General features: G+C 37.2%; 1 protein-coding gene across 9 annotated transcripts in view; it reads left to right on the plus strand.

The window, feature by feature from the left end:
- Positions 1-17,793, plus strand: part of VPS13B (vacuolar protein sorting 13 homolog B) — a 752,042-nt gene that overhangs the window by 683,116 nt on the left and 51,133 nt on the right. For all 9 annotated transcript variants that reach the window (XM_081503358.1, XM_081503363.1, XM_081503357.1 and 6 more), the window contains 7 exons: positions 5,065-5,220; positions 13,337-13,600; positions 14,277-14,360; positions 14,538-14,713; positions 15,118-15,288; positions 15,978-16,179; positions 17,288-17,476. In XM_081503358.1, coding sequence (XP_081359484.1) covers positions 5,065-5,220; positions 13,337-13,600; positions 14,277-14,360; positions 14,538-14,713; positions 15,118-15,288; positions 15,978-16,179; positions 17,288-17,476 — 1,242 coding nt within the window. The remainder of the gene's footprint in view (positions 1-5,064; positions 5,221-13,336; positions 13,601-14,276; positions 14,361-14,537; positions 14,714-15,117; positions 15,289-15,977; positions 16,180-17,287; positions 17,477-17,793) is intronic.

The raw sequence follows: 17,793 nt of genomic DNA on the forward strand, positions 1-17,793 counted from the left end.
TATGCCAGGTTTCCCTTCTCCTGTAAGAGGTTGCTCTATACAATTGCACAGAATTTGTAGCTTTCGTGTAATTCAAACAATCTTGAGAGAAAACCTACATGTAAGCCCTCATGTTTTGTGTCATTGATACTTGTGTGATGACAGTGACCATTATATCACCCCCTGAAAGGCTGATTTGGAAATCTTTTTCTTTCTCCTCTTTCTTCCAAAATACACTGCATCAAAGAATCCGAGTTGTCCACTAGAAAATAGTTCAAATTGATTTATTTCTACTTTATCGTTCTTTTAGGTTGTGCTCTATAAATATAGAAAGGAGATATAGAGTCCTAAGAGTTCTAATATTGAATCAGAGTGACACCAAGGATTAGCAATTATCTTGATATTTTCTACCTGGTTTTTAGCATTATTTCAGATACTCTGAACACCTTGAAATTCAGCTGCCTTAAAAAAGCAATAATGAGCAACATATTTCATTTTGTTTTCATGTTAGTTTATTGATGTGAAATGTACTGTCAGTTCCACTTATGCATTCCAACCAAACAATCTAGCTTTGATCTATTTAATTTGATCTGTACCTTTTTAGATATTATTTTGGATAGACAAGAATTTGTTCGTATTTTAACTTAATTTTCATTTGTCGTGCTCACCTAGTATATGTCATTTAGGTTCTACTTTATGCTTTAGTATCATATTGCAGTGTCTGAATTATAGATTTTAGGGATTTCATTGATGTGTAGCTTAATCTAGTATTGTTATCCACCTAAAGCAAATCTCCTATATTGAAAGGTCACTCAAAATAGGAATTGTTTCTAAATTTTTTTATTTCATTCTCATTTTATGATATTTTATGGCCAAATATCACCACTAAATTTTTTTAATATCTACTTTGGGTTATTTTCGTTATTTTTCAAAAGTCCCGATTTTTTATTCAATAGATATTTTATTCAGTGCCTACTGTGCACTAGGCTCTTGGGATATAGATATGAGTTTAGAAGTTTAAAAAACAAGTATGATGCTTAAGCTTTCATATATATTAATATACATTGTATACTATATATTTACTACAAGCATATATTCAGTAGTTTCTTTCACTTGCATTTCACATAACTTTTTCAGAACTAAAATTTCTGTCAAGAATAAAATAGATTGGGGAAATATGTTTACATTATTTAGATTTTCAGTATCTTTTTAGAACATTACATATTATTGTACAATAAATTACTATAAAGTACAAAAAATATGCAAATGACTCTGAAGACAAATCTTCAATTTCTGACTAGGTAGAAAACATCTTGATAACAATTTTTAAATGAATAGTGAAATAAAGTTCACAGAAAAGTATCTAGTACTTTCATTTACATTTCAGATATCATTTAAAGTTTTTTCTTAACACCCCCCCCTTCTCTTCCTTGGTGTACCCTGTTGTCCTAGATTTCATTTTGTTTTTCTTTCCTCTGTAATCTGTCGAGTCAGGAATTCTCTCTTTGGATGTGACTGTGGGTGGTCCTGAGAGCTGATCCCCAAGCCCCTGATCAGTAATTCAGTTTTAAGTTTTATTTTTTATTGAAAAAAATGAGTGGAAAGTTCTATGCTCCCATTTGAGGTCTTCAATGGAATTTGATCTTGCTGCCAGTGTGGCCCTGGAATAGGGCAGTCTGCTAGAAAAAAATGTCAGTGTAGCCCCGTGAGGCCTTCCATTGAGTGTGGCTACTGTACAGCCTGCCTTATACTTCATTTCATTTCCCACTGAAAAGTTCAAACAAGAGTGGTTCCTATTTGACTGTTTTTCCTCCCAATGGAAAAAATTAGACACTAGCTAAATAGGCCACCGAGAGTGAAAAACCTGAATGGAAAAGAAAGATGGTGAAGGAAGTGAATCTGTAAGGGAAACTTAGTGGAAACAAAGGGAAAGAAAATTTCCGAATTGTTAAGAGAACATTAAAGACACCTTGGGCTCTAGGCAGAATGGATAGTGATATTTTGCTAACCTGTTCCTTCCTCTCTCCTGTTTCTGGCCCACGTTGCTCTCATTCTATTCCAGTTGTCCAGACCCCTCCACACTCTGCTCTCACCATCCTTTCAGCACATCGCTCATCTGTACACAAGGCTAATTCCTGAATAAAGCACAAATTCCTTAGCTCAGTAAATCGTCAGGGCTGTCCACCATCTAGATCTGCTTCTCAGACCTTATTCTCACTCTTTTTTTGATGCGTTTCCTCTTCTCCAACCAATTGAAACTTTTAACTTTGCCCCAAACCTTCTGACTTCACCTCTCAGATTGTCCGCCTTGGCCGGTGACTGTCATCTTTACCAATTGAAGTCCTACCCAAACTCTCAGGCCCAAATGCTTTAGGAAGCTTTCATAATCACAGCAACCTGAACAAGCCCTCTCTCCTCCAGACTCCTGTATCAGTGTGTACCTCTCTTAATGCCTCTTATGGGTTAGTTATACAGGCCTTACTTTTCCTGTAAAATCCTAAGCTCTTTGTGGGATAAAAACCAAAGCTCTTCTTTATGTCTTCCGTAGTCTTTCACATATTGCCTTCCTTATAGTATCTGACTAATAAAAATGTATTGGATGAATAACAGAAACAAGTCTCATTAGGATTAGACAATCTAATACAAATTTCACATTTTTATGCCTGATTTTATAGTTTCTTTGGTATATAAATAAAAATAGACATATGGGTATTTGTTATTAAATGGAGACTTCTCAGTACCTATAACAGTGAAATTTAGTGAGTCAGTCCAACAAGTACAGGATTTTCCACCCTCATTTGATGTCCAGGGGTACCTGAGCACCCTGCCTAGTGCCCATGGGAAGGGGGGCTGAAGTACTGCTAGGCCTCCTGAATTCCTTTTTGTAGATTTTTCTCTCCGAGGAATGTCATTCCTTTCCTATTAAATTATATATACGTGTAGTTGCCAATGATATTTAAATGCTTTTTAACTGCAGGCCAGACATTACAAATATTCTGTTGGTCATACAGGTGAGGAGAAACATAATGTTTTCCTCCCACCTAAATTTTCTGTGTGCACTAACTCCAAACATATCTGAATTTTCATAATTCAAAGACAATATATGTGATATATGTGCCAACGTTTTGAGAACAAATAGCTGCCAAGCAAAACCTGACAGCATATTCCTTGGTGACATTCCATCATTAAAAGCTGTACACACAGAGTGAACAGCTACCTAAGATTGAGCTCATATGCAAATGTGAACACCCCTCAATTAAAATTACACTGTGTACATTAAAACTTTCTTTAGAGGCTATGGAATTTTCAAGAAAAATATAGCTGAGCTTGACCTTAAGTACCTTGCCTCATTATTTTTTGTCATTTCCAGCTACTAGTCTCTCCAAAGAAAACAACTTTCTTCGTTTCTTTTAGTTTTGTGTGTACCCTGAGCTTTATTCCCAGTTGCTGCTACAAAAAACTGAAATGGTTCCAAACACCACTATTGTTTTTCTTTTTTTTTCCCTGTAACTAATATTTAAACATCAAAGATACTCTGGTACTTTTATGTTGAAGACTGTATATAAAACCAAATTTTCCCTAAAGGTATTTTATTTACTGTCCAGGGTTTTTTTTTTTTTTTTCTTTTTTCTGTTAGACTTCTTTTTTTAGAAATCATCTGACTGGTAGCCTTTTGATTTCACAAGATCACTGGCAGTTGTATGGAGGAATAACTGAGTGGGGCCATATTAAAAGCAGGGAGATGAGTTACAAGATTTTTTAAAATATTTTAAGATATTTAAAAACAAAACAACAAATCCCTCTCTGGATTTTCCACCAAATGTTACATTATGATGAACAGTGACCTTGGGAAATTTTCAAGTTTAAGCACTTTATAAGGGTTCCTCTTAATGCTAAAACTAAAAAATAATGTTGCTATCAAAAGACTTTATTATTATGGCAATTCCCATGAAATCCTTAATGTATTTAAGAGCCCATTATGATAGCTCTTATGTAATATTTTCAAAGTTTTATTTATTCTGTTAATTGGAAAATGTTTCATGTGATTAACCTTTGGTTACCTCTTTTAAAAATTATATATAATATGAAGGGAAATATTGTTTGTATATTATCTAAATCTTTTTCCTAAAATGTCAGTTTTATTTCTGCATGGCACCATTGACTCAATGGACATAGTCTGAGCAAACTGGGAGATAGTGAAGGACAGGGAAGCCTGCCATGCTGCAGTCCATGGGGTCGCAAAGTGTCGGACACAACCTAGTGACTTAACAAGAACCTTGTTTATTTTCATTTAAACATGTATCCTAAAGAAACTGTCATTGTTGTTTTGGAATGCTTTTTCAGTTAGTGGACTTAAGATTGGAATACTTAATTGCAATTAATAGGTAGCAATAGAAAGTATTTGATGTCTGTGAAAGAAATCTAAGTATTACTAAATGTGGCAATACTATGTGAATAAACGTGAATGTGGATCAGGGACTCAACTGGTAAAAATTACAATAAATACATACTAAGAAAAAGAATAGAACAGACATTCAAAATGTTAAAGGTATGTATTTCTAATATGATATATGTGATCTCATAAAGAGAATGAATATATTAAATGAATTGCATTCTCAAATTGCTGTTTTGTTCTTTATCAAAGGGAAAAATAAAGAATGGCAATTTAGGGTCAAAAATAATGCTACAAACCAAATTTAGCTTCAATTACTGTCTAGCCAGAGGAAGGAATAAACTATCAGCCAAGACCATGATTCTTTGATCTCACATTTCAGCCTTCTTGTCCTCCAGATGAATGAAACAGTCTTTCCTCAAATGTTCAACAGGCCCTTTTACCATTTGATAGGACAGTTATTTTTAAGAAGGTTTAAAATGTGATCTGGAAAACCACATTGGCTCTATGTGGCATATTTGCTATTCTTAGCCTGGTTGAATAAGCTGGAAGTGGATGAATAATGCAGGTTAGAAAGAAAACAGATGCTAAGTATTACAAATAGGAAGGTTTTCCAGCAATGAGACTTCATTTTAGGACTAGATTTTTGTTGGGACTTTTGGCATTATGACGATTATTGTTTCTCTCTCCAGCTGTTACACATCTGTATTGAAGGTTGGGGCAATTGGCGTTGGTCAGAGCCCTTCAGTGTGGACCATGCGGGGACATTTATTAGAACTATTCAGTACAAGGGTCGAACTGCTTCACTCATCATCAAGGCTCAGCAAGTCAACGGCGTGCAAAAACAGGTAAGTTCTTGTGTGTCCATGGCCCAGACGACTCTGAATCATTGGATGTTATAATGGAAGGGAAACTTAAAGAGATGAAAATAATAATCATAAAAAAATTTGCAGAGCTCTGCCTAGCTGTGCCTACTCCAGCCATGCGCATGCACACTTACTAAGTGGTTGTTGTTGATCCTGATGATGCTGATGGCTTCGTACCCTTGTCCCGGGTCTTTTACAAGAGCTGCTAACGAGCAGTAAAATTTACTGATTTTCATTTCACCTCTTCTCCCTGTCACCACCTACCTTCTAGTGGAGGTGCTAATGAGCTGTGAAATGGCCAAAGGGTCTTTATTGTGAAGGAAAAGAAGCCAAGGTTGGTGGGGACTCTGGATAATCCAGCAGTGGATAACCAGGAGTTGATTCCCAGGCGCGCAAGAGTAACCTGCAAGAAAGTGTCGAAGTTCTCCCCCATGGCAGAGTGGGCCTGGGTCTCCAGCAGTGTTCTTTTCCTAGGAGTTAATATTAACTGCAGTAAAAATTCACTGCAGTCTAACTCTTGGCTTATAAAACCTCAGCTCTCAGCACATATTTTTATGTATTTTATAAAACTTCCTTTTGGCTGTTTTTGAAGTTCTAAGACTGCAAAGGGGGGAAAAGTATCTGACACTTTTTTGTGTCTTAAGATGTGAAAATGTGGTTTTTAAAAGATGTTTTTCAAGCATGGAGCACATGACAAGAGTAGAAAGAAAAAAAAGGAAGTATTAAAATCTGAAAACTGGCTTCACTGCACACATAATAACTGGATTTGTCATAAGAGTTTTAACATATACATCTGCATCTGGATTGTAAGTCTATCCAAAGCTTATGTGAACTGAGGACGTGATAGACACAGCACCAGTCCCTGGAAAAGGAAAAGGGGAGCGTTTCGTATTGAGCACCTGGGGCCCCTTCACTGCTGTGTGCCAGGGGGCAAGCAGGAGGCAACTGGTCAGGTGAACAGTAGGACCCGTGCCACGTGCATTCGTGGTCTGCACCTAATCAGGGAGCTGGACTTGGTGCTCTCGTTATTGAGAGCAGCAAGGGAGAGGAGTACAGAGGCAGCAGAGTCTCAGAAAAGAAGCACAGAAGAGTGTTCCCCGTCAACTGACCATTCCCCCGAGTATTTGTTGGTTGCCTCCTGTAGAACAGGGTAAAACAGAAGACACTAAGTAGGTGACACAACCTTTGCTCTCAAAGTGTAAATTTACATAAATTTATGTAAACCCAACAATGTGTACGGCTGACAGTAAGTGTGAAGGGAATTTAGAGGTTTCACTAAGAAGATTTGACCTGAACTGGGCTTTACAAACCATGTCGAATTGTGATTGAGAGAGGGCGTTCCCAGTCAGCAGTAGAGGATAAACAAAGATACAAATGTGGGACAAATGGATCTTACCCAAGGACTCAGGAGGAGACCAGCATGGCTAGTGTGGGCTTTGAGCTGGAAAGTTTTAAAAACAAGAATCGTTTCTCCCGTCTGCCCTTAGAGCTTGCTTACATGGACGTGCTCTCAACAAACATCTGCCCAGCACCCACTGGTTTTTTGATTCCGTCACTCACAATCTCTCAAGAATGCCTTGTCTACCTTCCTATTCATCGACGTGCCTGAGAAACAGTCATACAGCATGTGTTTGAATACTCTGAACGATGAGAGTCTCATTCTCTCACATGGCAGTTCTTTCCGTTGTTGGTTACTTCCAGCTATTAACGAAATATGAAATTCTTTCCTAATTTTGAGCCAAGATCTGTTACCATTTAGCCAGTTTTTACCATTCCTCAGAACTTGAGAGGCATACACAGAAAGCACGCAACTTGTTGCCTCTCCTCTATATTAAGCCTTCCAAAAACATGAGGAATTAGCATATTTCCCCTTAGTTTCTCTCCCTCTAGGCTAGTGGTTTTCAAACTTGAGTGTGTGCCTGAATCCTTTGGCAGGTTTGTTGAATGAAGCACAGGTTGCTGGATTCCTACCCCTAGAGTTCCAGGTTCAGTAGTTCTTGGGTGTAGCATGAGAATTTGTATTTCTATCAAGTTCTCAGTTGCTTTGACTACCATAGCTCTGGTCTGAAGTTTTCCAGTTCGTTCAGCTCTGTGTTCAGAGTTCAGAGGACATTTACCAATCAGTGGAGTGGCAGGGTCCTTCTGTGGAGAAACGTTGTAAAGATATGTCCTGGTGGTTAAAATCACAGGCACCCTTGCTAGCTGCTATTTACCGTTGTGAATCACTTTTCTCTTCTGCAAAATGGGAATAGTAATAGTGCCTTCCTTGTGAAGTAGATGTGAGAATTAAATAAGTTTGTATATGTATAGTGCTTACACTAGTGCCTGGCCCACTGTCATAACCCAATGAACTTCAGTTATTATTACAATAATGAAATATTTCCAGGCATAAGCAACACTGGTTGGACTTTTTTGTGTTGCTACATATAGACACCTCATTCTTTCCACAGATATTATTACTTTCAATAACTGATGTTAAATTTCAGGATAAATTAGTATATACACTGTACCTGAGTAGATACTATTGCAACAGTGTATACCATAAGTCAAAAAAATTTGTCATGAAAAATACATTTTTCTAATTCTCACAAAATTTTACCTACCTTTTTTCTATTTGTAAAAGATCTCTCAGCCCTTGTATTTATTACCTATATGACCTTAAGCAAATTTCTTAACTGTTTTATGCTTCATATTCCTTTTATAATAGAAAAACACCCAATAAATACTAGTTCACACTGTTATTTTTATGTTAACTATTATAAAATATATCTGGAAACAAAAAAGCCTCATGAAGAAAATTAAACTTATTCATAAATCTACCAACCAAAAAATATATTCTATTATTACTTTGGTATATTTTTTCTACTTTTTTTTCTTTGAAACAACTCAAAATCTGATTGTATGTACTTAGTCGCTCAGTTGTGTCCGACTCTTTGCAACCCTATAGACTGTAGTCCACCAGACTCCTCTGTCCATGGGGATTCTCCAGGCAAGAATACTGGAGTGGGTTGCCATGTCTTCCTCCAGGGGATCTTCCCAACCTAGGGATTGAACCCAGGTCCTCCTGCATTGCAGGCAGATTCTTTACCATCTGAGCGAAATTGAACTATAATCACAATTTTTCAACTTGTTTCTTCTTTTAACTTTATGTAATGTCTATTTGCTCCTGTTATTTAAAATTCCTGAAGTTATCCCTTTAATGGTTGCCTAGTGATTTGCCATATGGTATATTGAAACACACATAGACATTTCCTTGTTGTTGAACATTCAGTTAATGTCCAGTTGGTAACTGTAATAGATCCTGCAATAAATATCTTTTTGTATAAATATATGTCCACATTTCTGTATCTTTCCTTAAAATAATTGCTGTAAAATTTAATTACCTGCCCAAAGGATATGAATATTTTTGTAATGCTTGATGCATATTTCCAAATTAAAAAGATATACTTTATTCCTTAGACAAAATTCACTGTTTTGGCTTACCAGAGTCTTATTGCTACTACACTTTTAAATAACTAAATATATATTTTTCCTAAAACTTCTGCTGACTTCATGAGTTTTTCAAACTATTAGCATTTTTTAAACCTTAAATATTTATGAAGGGTTCAAATCAGAACTAAAAAAATTTTCCATGCATTGAGAGTTTAAGGAATTCTTTTAATCAGTCTCTCTGTTAATGCCAAATATAGATTTTGAGGCATCTGGTGCCAAATCGTATTTCAGGACTTTTCCAAATGTTATTTGTACTGTTAAATGTTAATAATCCTTTTCTGGGGGTGGGGGGAGAATGCCTTTCACACTTTTCTCTGCTTCTACCCCATTTATAATAAATACTCTTAAAAAAAAAAAAGTCAAGTCTAGCCAAACAGGAAAGGGATATGTGGAAAGAAATAATGGAAGCATAAGCAGCTCTCACATGGCATTTACTTTTTTGAGAAGAGGTGTCTTCTTCTCCCACAGGAACTGGGAAAATCCATTTTACATTCCCACTATCATGGGAGGCCTCACACACATAACTTATTTTGAGTTTTAACAATTCTTGTCATCATCATATGAGACTGTGGTCTATATTAGAGCCATTTTTAAAAATTCAGCAGGGCAGGGAAAAGTGAAACACAAAAACAACAATTTGTTAACCTAAAAATGAAGCAAATGGAAAGTGGTTTATACTGAACCTGGGTAATACGAGGTTCAGCAGACCACCATGGCAACCTCAGACCTACCACTACATATATCAAAGTTGTAAAAAACCTTCCCAGTCAGTGTTTTTCAGCCTTTCTTGTCTTTCTCTCTCTCTTTCCCAACGTCTCTGTCCGTCTGTCCCTGTCTCTCTGTCTGTTCCTGTCTCTCTCTCTCTCTCTCTCTCTCTCTCTCTCTTTCACACCCCCCAACACACACAAAGTATTACTTCCTTTTAAATTGGATTTTTTTTTCCTATGGTCAGGGTAGATTAACTAACATTCAGATTAGCTCTAGTTAAAGTACACCAGAGACACAGGATTCCTCAGGTGGCCAGGTTAGGAAGGAAGATAGGAACCAAGCTTCCAGAAGAGCATCGTGGACTCCTGCCTCCCTCACATCTTGGCTTCTTTCCTTCTATCCCACCTGGGCCTGGAAACTTACAATAAACCGCAGCTGCCTAATTACCACAACCCATTTGGGGAGGTGAGTGTGTGCAGCTCCCTAATGTACCTTAACCGTTTTACCATGCCTCTGGACAGTGGAGAATTGGCTAAAGCTTGTTGGAACAATGACGTTTAGTTGCCTGTACCCTGCCTTTCCTAAACCCTTCTCATTTCTCCAATTCAATAAAAATTGACCACACATAAAATTTCCCAGGAACTTTGCACATGATACAACTACTCATGTACACGTATTTGCTTCCGTGTTTTCCATGTCTTCATTGAGGAAAGCTTTACCACTCTAAAAATGTTAATGTGCATATATGAATGTATGTATATATATTTGTATCTTTATACATACACTTTTAATCATGGTTAAGATATCACTTTCCAGTGCATCTGGTGCTCTGGAATTATTCTTTTAATATTGCTATTCTTCTTGGCACTGATCTAATAAGAGTTCTGAAACCTGCTAACTAAAATCATATGTAGAAATCTTCAATGCACATCTTTGTGGCTTTGGAGAAAAAGGGGAAGTGGTGTGAAACCTGAAAATGTGTACTAAAGAGAAACCCTACATTAAAAAAATTAAGTAGCTGTCTTCAACTGATAAATTAATCTTGAAATTCTAACCATAATTTTCAAAATATCAGCACTGTAAGTGTTGCCACTTTGAAGGAAAGCAGGCATGGCTGTCACTGAACCCTGTGAGGGAGCAGCCATGAAGAGCACAGGTCCAAGGGGTAGCCATTTTGGATTTCCTTTCATCTTAGTAGCCTTTCCTCCCTAACCACTTTTAAGGATTTTCTTTTTATCAAATTTGAAGCCTATTTAACAGACTTTTGGGTTGAAAATGAAACTATAAAAACCCACCAAGAAGATCTTTGTCTTTAAACAAAGTGAGTCCCAGATGGTTGCAGAGATTCTGTGGTTTCTGTGAGAGACAGCCAAATTCTCTCCTTAATCTCACAGGGCCCAAAGGTTCTGAAGCAAGAGCACCGAACACACATTGCCAGGCCTGGACACATCCAGAAGAGCAACAGAGTTAAATACTGCCTCAGAGCTTCCAAATGTTTATTCATTAGGCAATGCTATGGCATCATAAGGCTTATCATAAGTGTCTAGTAACCCCTACATGTGCTAAAGAAAATCTTGTGTGCTGATTTAGGACACATAGTTCAGTTGACTTGTGTGTTTTGTTATTTTGAAAATATTGTTTTAAAAGATTATAATGGCCAGAGTATCTAGGGGGAATATAGCAGTTAAGCATAGCCTGGTTTTTGCAGATGTGTTCCTTCTAAAGAAGATTCTAAGGAATAGACTGTTGGAAAATAAATGTTCAAGAAATTGCTAAACCTCACTATTCAAATAATGCAAGTTGAAGCAACAATGACTTTAACTTTTGGTCTATCAATCTAGCAGATTTGTCTGGGATAAATAATAGTTCATAAATAATTGTTAATATATTTATTTGTATAAGAGTTTTTTTTTTAATGGCACTCCTGATGACATAGGAAAATGTATCAATTAGTATGCTTTCACCATGATGTTACAAAAATAGGCTTTTTAATCTTCATAGCAAGTTAATGAAGCAGATACTATTGTTCCTATTTTAAGGCAGGTTCAGTGTTGGTTAGTTAATTAGGCACTCAATACTGTATCCGCTTCTCTGCTGTCCTCTTGAATTTGCCTTCCTGGCCTCAAGATAGCTGCAAAATCTATATCCTCTCCTAATATCTCCCATGGCAGAAAAAAAGGAGGCTTTTCTCTTCTCAAATTGTCTCCCTTATTATCAAAGCAATAAAATCTTTCCCAGAGACTTTTAGCAGCCTTCCTTTTTGTATTATTTCCCAAAACAGAGCCCCATGTTCACCACTAATCATTGGCAATGGGGGAATGGAGTTACTAGGATTAGCATGTACCGTGATATAGCCTTTAGGGGTCTTGAGAGGTGTCCACCTTCCCTGAGGACTGGGCTGCTTTTTGAGGCCTAAACCAAATCAGTGATTTTGACAGCAAAGGAAAAGGAAAGACTAACAAAGAAAAAGGATTTATTTGGAATGGAACCACTGGTTTCTGCTATAATACATTTACCTTATGATGAGCAACCTTTATTCTCTTTATATTGTTTCTGTTTTTTTAATGGGTAGGTATTGATTTTATGAGATACAGACTATCAGGGTAGTGATCAACACAGACTCTGGACCAGAGAGTCGGGGTAACATCAGACCAATTATTCAACATCTCTCTGCCTCTGTTTTTTTCCTTGTTAATATGAGGACTCATTATAGCACCTGTTTTATGTGGTTGTTGTGAAAATAAGAGATAATTTGTGAAAAGACCTATTAGATTCTCCAAAAAGGAAAAAACAGAACAAATAGGGTGTGTCTGTGTGTGTGTTTGTGTGTGTACACATACACATATACTTGTATGTATGTATATACATACACACATAGAGAAGGTGGAAGAGAGATTTAGTATATATTGGCTTACCTGATTATGGAGGCTGAGAAGTCTAAGATTTGCCATCTGCAAGTTGGAAGACCAGAAGAGCTGATGTGTAGTTCCAGTCTGAAAGCCAGCAGGCTAGCATACCAAGAAGAGCTCATGTTTCAGTTGTTTCCAAAGGCTGGAACAGACCAGTGTCCAGCTCATGCATGAGGCAGTAGGAGTTGCCTCTTACCCAGGTTCTCCGTTCTTTCAGATCTTCAGCTGCTAGGATGAGGCCCACCAGTTAGAGCAATCTGCTTTAGTCAGTCTACCAATTAAAATATTAATCTCATCTAGAAACACCTTCACATACACACCCAGCATAATTGATCAAAATATCTGTGTACCCTATGGCCCATTCAAGTTGACACATAAAATTAGACCTTAGAGCTAGATCATATCCTTAGACCTTTAAATATGCCATATATGTATTACTTATTATATATTTTATAACCTGGAAAAATATTACAAATAAGGAAAAGTGTATCTGAAAGTCCTGTCTTCCTCAACCATGGTGAGAACTCATATTACATAGGGATTTGCTTTCTAAAAGTATTTACTGCAGAGGAATACATTTTGCATTATCTTTTCAGTTTCCACCAAAAGAGATATTAATATTTCTTAATGCCTGCCCTGAATTATATGCTTAACTGGATGAAAAGTTAAATAATTCTTGTGATTAATGGATAATTCTGTGTGTTTTATAAAGATAAATGCTTCTACACACTAGGAAAAATGTGAATAAGATAAAATATAATTCAGTGTATGAGTTAAAAGTTGTTTGTATTATCAATTTATTCAGAGATCTTGTATTGCATAAGAATGCAATTTATTGCACTCTTTGTTAAGATATTTGCTTTATTGTGGGTGATGTGAAACCAAACCTGCAATATCTCCCAAGTTTGCTCTATTTCCAATTCATGGAGTCTGAATTGATGGAAGTCTTATTGATTGAGGGGTTGATTGATTGTTTGTTTGTTTTTTAGATTATCATCTGTGGAAGACAGATCATCTGTAGTTACTTGTCTCAAAGCATAGAATTAAAAGTGGTTCAGCATTACATTGGTCAAGATGGACAAGCTGTGGTTCGAGAACATTTTGACTGCCTTACAGCCAAACAGAAATTGCCTTCGTACATACTAGAAAACAGCGAACTGACTGAGTTGTGTGTGAGGGCCAAAGGAGATGAAGACTGGTCAAGAGACGTGTGCCTGGAATCCAAGGCCCCTGAGTATAGCGTCGTCATTCAGGTGTGAGAAGTAGCACAGTCCAGAACAGGGAAACTTTAAAATTTTAAAGTTCTCATTATGTTCTTTATTCAGTGTAGCACTTAATTTATTAATAAATGATGGTACAAGAGGGGAGGCCTGAAATAATATGCGAAGACTTTGAATATTACTTCTCAAACTTTTTCCTCCCCATCCCACAACAACACATTTGTATCAGTTCCAGTAGTTCCTGTAGCCAACACTTTACCCTTCCAGATGGAGATGAGTTATATCTTGAAAAAGATTCTGATGCTCTAGGGGTTTGAAGGGTTGGGAGGGGGAAAAAAGCATGTCCTCCCTGCTTGAGAAGCTTTATGATGAATTGCTACTTTTTTATCTTTCTCAATGTCCACCATCATCACTTTCATTCCTATGAAGCACAAATCTCTCTTTCGTTCTCCCAGTCACTCTTATATCATTCACTCCACATACAAATCCCTTCATCTTTATGGAAATAATTGGCCCCGTTGACTCACTGCACGTTCACTTTATGCCATAGCAAAGTCTGTTTTTGCTTAGGTATTCTATTTTTTTTTAATGGCTTTTTTCAATAACTTTAAATTTGTTTATCATTCAAACTGATACTATATCTATGCCTATTTTGATTAATTAGTAAATGTTTAGTGTTTAATAGAACTCTTTTCTCTATCATGTGCAGGTACCATCTTCAAACAGTTGCATTATTTATGTCTGGTGCACAGTTTTGACTTTAGAACCCAGCTCTCAAGTGCAGCAGCGAATGGTGAGTGCTTTCAGATCCTAAAATATGGCATACGACTTTGACCTTTCCTGTTCTGAAATAAATTAAGGTCAGAGTGACCCAGGGAAGAGATTTATTACAAGTTTGTCTCAGCATCAAACAGCTGGAATACTGCAACAAAGCAAATATGAAAGTTGTTCTGTCCTTTTATTTTTATAGATTGTGTTCAGCCCTCTTTTTATCATGAGGAGTCATCTTCCAGACCCCATTATCATACATTTGGAGAAAAGGAGTCTGGGATTGAGTGAAACACAAATTATTCCAGGAAAAGGACAGGAAAAACCACTGCAAAACATAGAACCTGACCTTGTACATCACCTAACATTTCAAGCAAGGTACTGGGAAAGTCCTTAACTTTTTCCTCAGATTCAGAAGAAAAAGAACCTTGTCCTGTCAAGGGGGGCAAGAGAGGATAGAGTTTTTTGTGTGATTTCTTATGAGAATGTTATTTTTAAATTGCCTTGCCTAGTGTTCTCCTCTTCTCTTCTGTAGTTGAAGATAAAATTCACCCGTGTTAGAAATGAAAAAGAGAGATGATCAGAAAATCTAACTGACAACATAATTTCTGTAGAGAAACGAGAGAGCTCCACCCAAGCCTTGGGGAGGAAAGTCCCGGATCATTCCCGAAACTGTGTCATCATCCCTAAAGCACCGAAAATTGACTCACTCTCACACACAAAAAAACATTGGTTTATAATACATCTGATAACCATTCTTGTTTTTCCTTTCCATTTCCTAGAGAAGAGGATGACCCTTCACACTGTGCTGTTCCCATCTCAACATCCCTCATTAAGCAGATAGCCACTAAGATACACCCTGGAGGCACAGTTACTCAGATCCTTGATGAGTTCTACGGGCCAGAGAAGTTCCTTCAACCCACATGGCCCTATAATAAAAAGGACTCTGACAGGTAAGGGGCTTCCCTGATAGCTCAATTGGTAAAGAATCTACCTGCAGTGCAGGATACCTGGTTCGATTCCTGGGTCGGGAAGATCCCCTGGAGAAGGGATAGGCTACCCACTCCAATATTCTTGGGCTTCTCTTGTGGCTCAGCTGGTTAAGAATCCACCTACAATGAGGGAGACCTGGGTTCAATCCCTGGGTTGGGAAGATCCCCTGGACAAGGAAAAGGCTACCCACTCCAGTGTTCTGGCCTGGAGAATGCCATGAACTGTATAGTCCATGGGATCCCAAAGAGTCAGACACGACTGAGTGACTTTCACTTTCACTTTTCACTTTCTGACAGGTAATGTTCTCCAGCAGTGTTTTTCTATGAACATTTCTCAATATTAAATGAATGAATGTTCACAAAAATGTTAGATACCTTAAAAAACATTTTAAAAAAGATGTTTGCATGTATCTGTCACATTCTGACCTTTTATCTCCTAGTAGATGTATTCTGTAAATTGCTTCATTCTTAATCTAGAACATAATTGCATGAAAAGTTTCTTCCTCCTGGATGCAAATTTGGCATTGCATGACTCTGATGTGAAGAGGTACCATACAGGAGCGTTGTGTGTCTGGAATTCTTAAACACATTTCATGAGTCCTGAAGTCATCATGTTTCATTGAGTCTGTTGGATGTGGTATTTGGCACAGGAATGAGCAACTGAGCCAGTGGGACAGCCCAATGCGAGTGAAGCTGTCAGCCTGGAAGCCATATGTGAGGACCTTATTGATAGAATTGCTACCCTGGGCCCTGCTTATCAATCAGTCCAAGTGGGACCTCTGGCTGTTTGAGGGAGAGAAGATTGTTCTGCAGGTTCCTGCTGGCAAAATTATTATCCCTCCTAATTTTCAGGTACTATAACTCTTTTTTTTAAACTAAAAGGAATTCTTTTCTTTCAACAACCATCTTTTATTCTGAGGTTGCATTTATGTTCTTAACAGAATCAATCAGTTGTGGAAAACTGTCCTCCTAGATGCCTATGTAAGGGCTATGGAATGTTCTTTGATATTCAAAGACATCTCAGATGTCTTTTTTTTCCCCACCCATCAGCAGTATTCATGCTTGAGGTATCATTAAATTCAATAACTTGTACTAGTTGCATTCTCATTTCCATTCCTCAACAGGATGTTTGACAAGTATTAGGGCTGGTCTACTCAGGATATGTTAAGAATCTAGAGCTGTATGCTATGCTGACCTACCCTCTAGATGTTTTTGTAGTTTTTATAGAAACTCTCACAGATTTGCAAGATCACTAAGATTTCTGAACAGCTATTTTTATCAGGCCCCTTTTCCTTTATAAGTGGACTTGCCTGTCCATAATCATGGGTGCCCACCTGTTACTGATAACAACATAGAATCATTACTAACAAGGGGGGGAAATGTGATTGTAAAACAGAACTTCATAGGAAGATTTTATGTTTCATCACAAGAGAACTTTCTTGATAAGGCTAGCCCAGTTCCAAGAAAGCACATAAATCTGTAAGAGAATAGGGTACATGGAATTCCTAAATAAAATGTTTTTCTGATATGGAACAATGTGAGAGTCCTTTTCTTTTAGCTCCAGTTTATAAACATCTTTATTCAATTGCATTTTTTCTTTTTTTAAAAAAATAATCATATGATGTTACCTTATGGAATTGGAATGTTGACCTGCATATACCTAATATTGCATATTATTCTTTTATCAAATAAAATGAAACCTTCAGTTTCTAAGCCTTTGGTATTTATAGAGTAGTCCCAGTTTGGGTTGATGTTTTTTCCCTCCTTCCATAAATACAAATTCCACTGTGATTCAAAGAAGGCATTGGGAAGTGAAATAAAAGGTATGTTGCCATTACAAAAATAAAGTAAAAGGATTTGGTTGCCTAGGTAGACCTATAATAGAAAAAATTCCTATGAATTGAGGTAAAAATATCAAAGTTAAGAAAACTATTTTATAATTGAGGCATTATTTTTCCAGGAAGCTTTTCAAATTGGAATATACTGGGCAAATACAAACACTGTGCACAAGTCAGTAGCCATTAAACTCGTCCATAACCTAACATCTCCAAAGTGGAAAGATGGAGGTAATGGTGAAGTTGTGTCTTTGGACGAAGAAGGGTTTGTTGATGCCGAAATAAGACTTGGTGCTTTCCCAGGACATCAGAAGGTAGGGTCAAAGTCTCTCAAAGTCTGCTTGGCTCTTGGCTGGGACGGGGAGTAGTGGGGCGTCGGGGTGGAGCTGGGGATAGCATGCCGTCCCCTCAACTTGTTTAAAATGAGCCTTCCCTTTTCTTTTCTAATCCCTTTTTAGTATTATATGTTCCAAACAATTGATAATAGTGCAACACATGATTCCTTAGACCTCTCTGTTTTACAGTGGTTTTTTCTTTTCCTTTACCAGTGATAAAAGCTGTGTCACATATTTTATCCAATAACCACTCAATTTCAGAACACTCAGCAGTCACTTGATTTATTGTATGTAGA

Source organism: Giraffa tippelskirchi, chromosome 6 (genome assembly GCF_054371585.1).
Source record: "Giraffa tippelskirchi isolate mGirTip1 chromosome 6, T2T-mGirTip1v1.2.pri, whole genome shotgun sequence".
Taxonomy (NCBI): domain Eukaryota; kingdom Metazoa; phylum Chordata; class Mammalia; order Artiodactyla; family Giraffidae; genus Giraffa; species Giraffa tippelskirchi.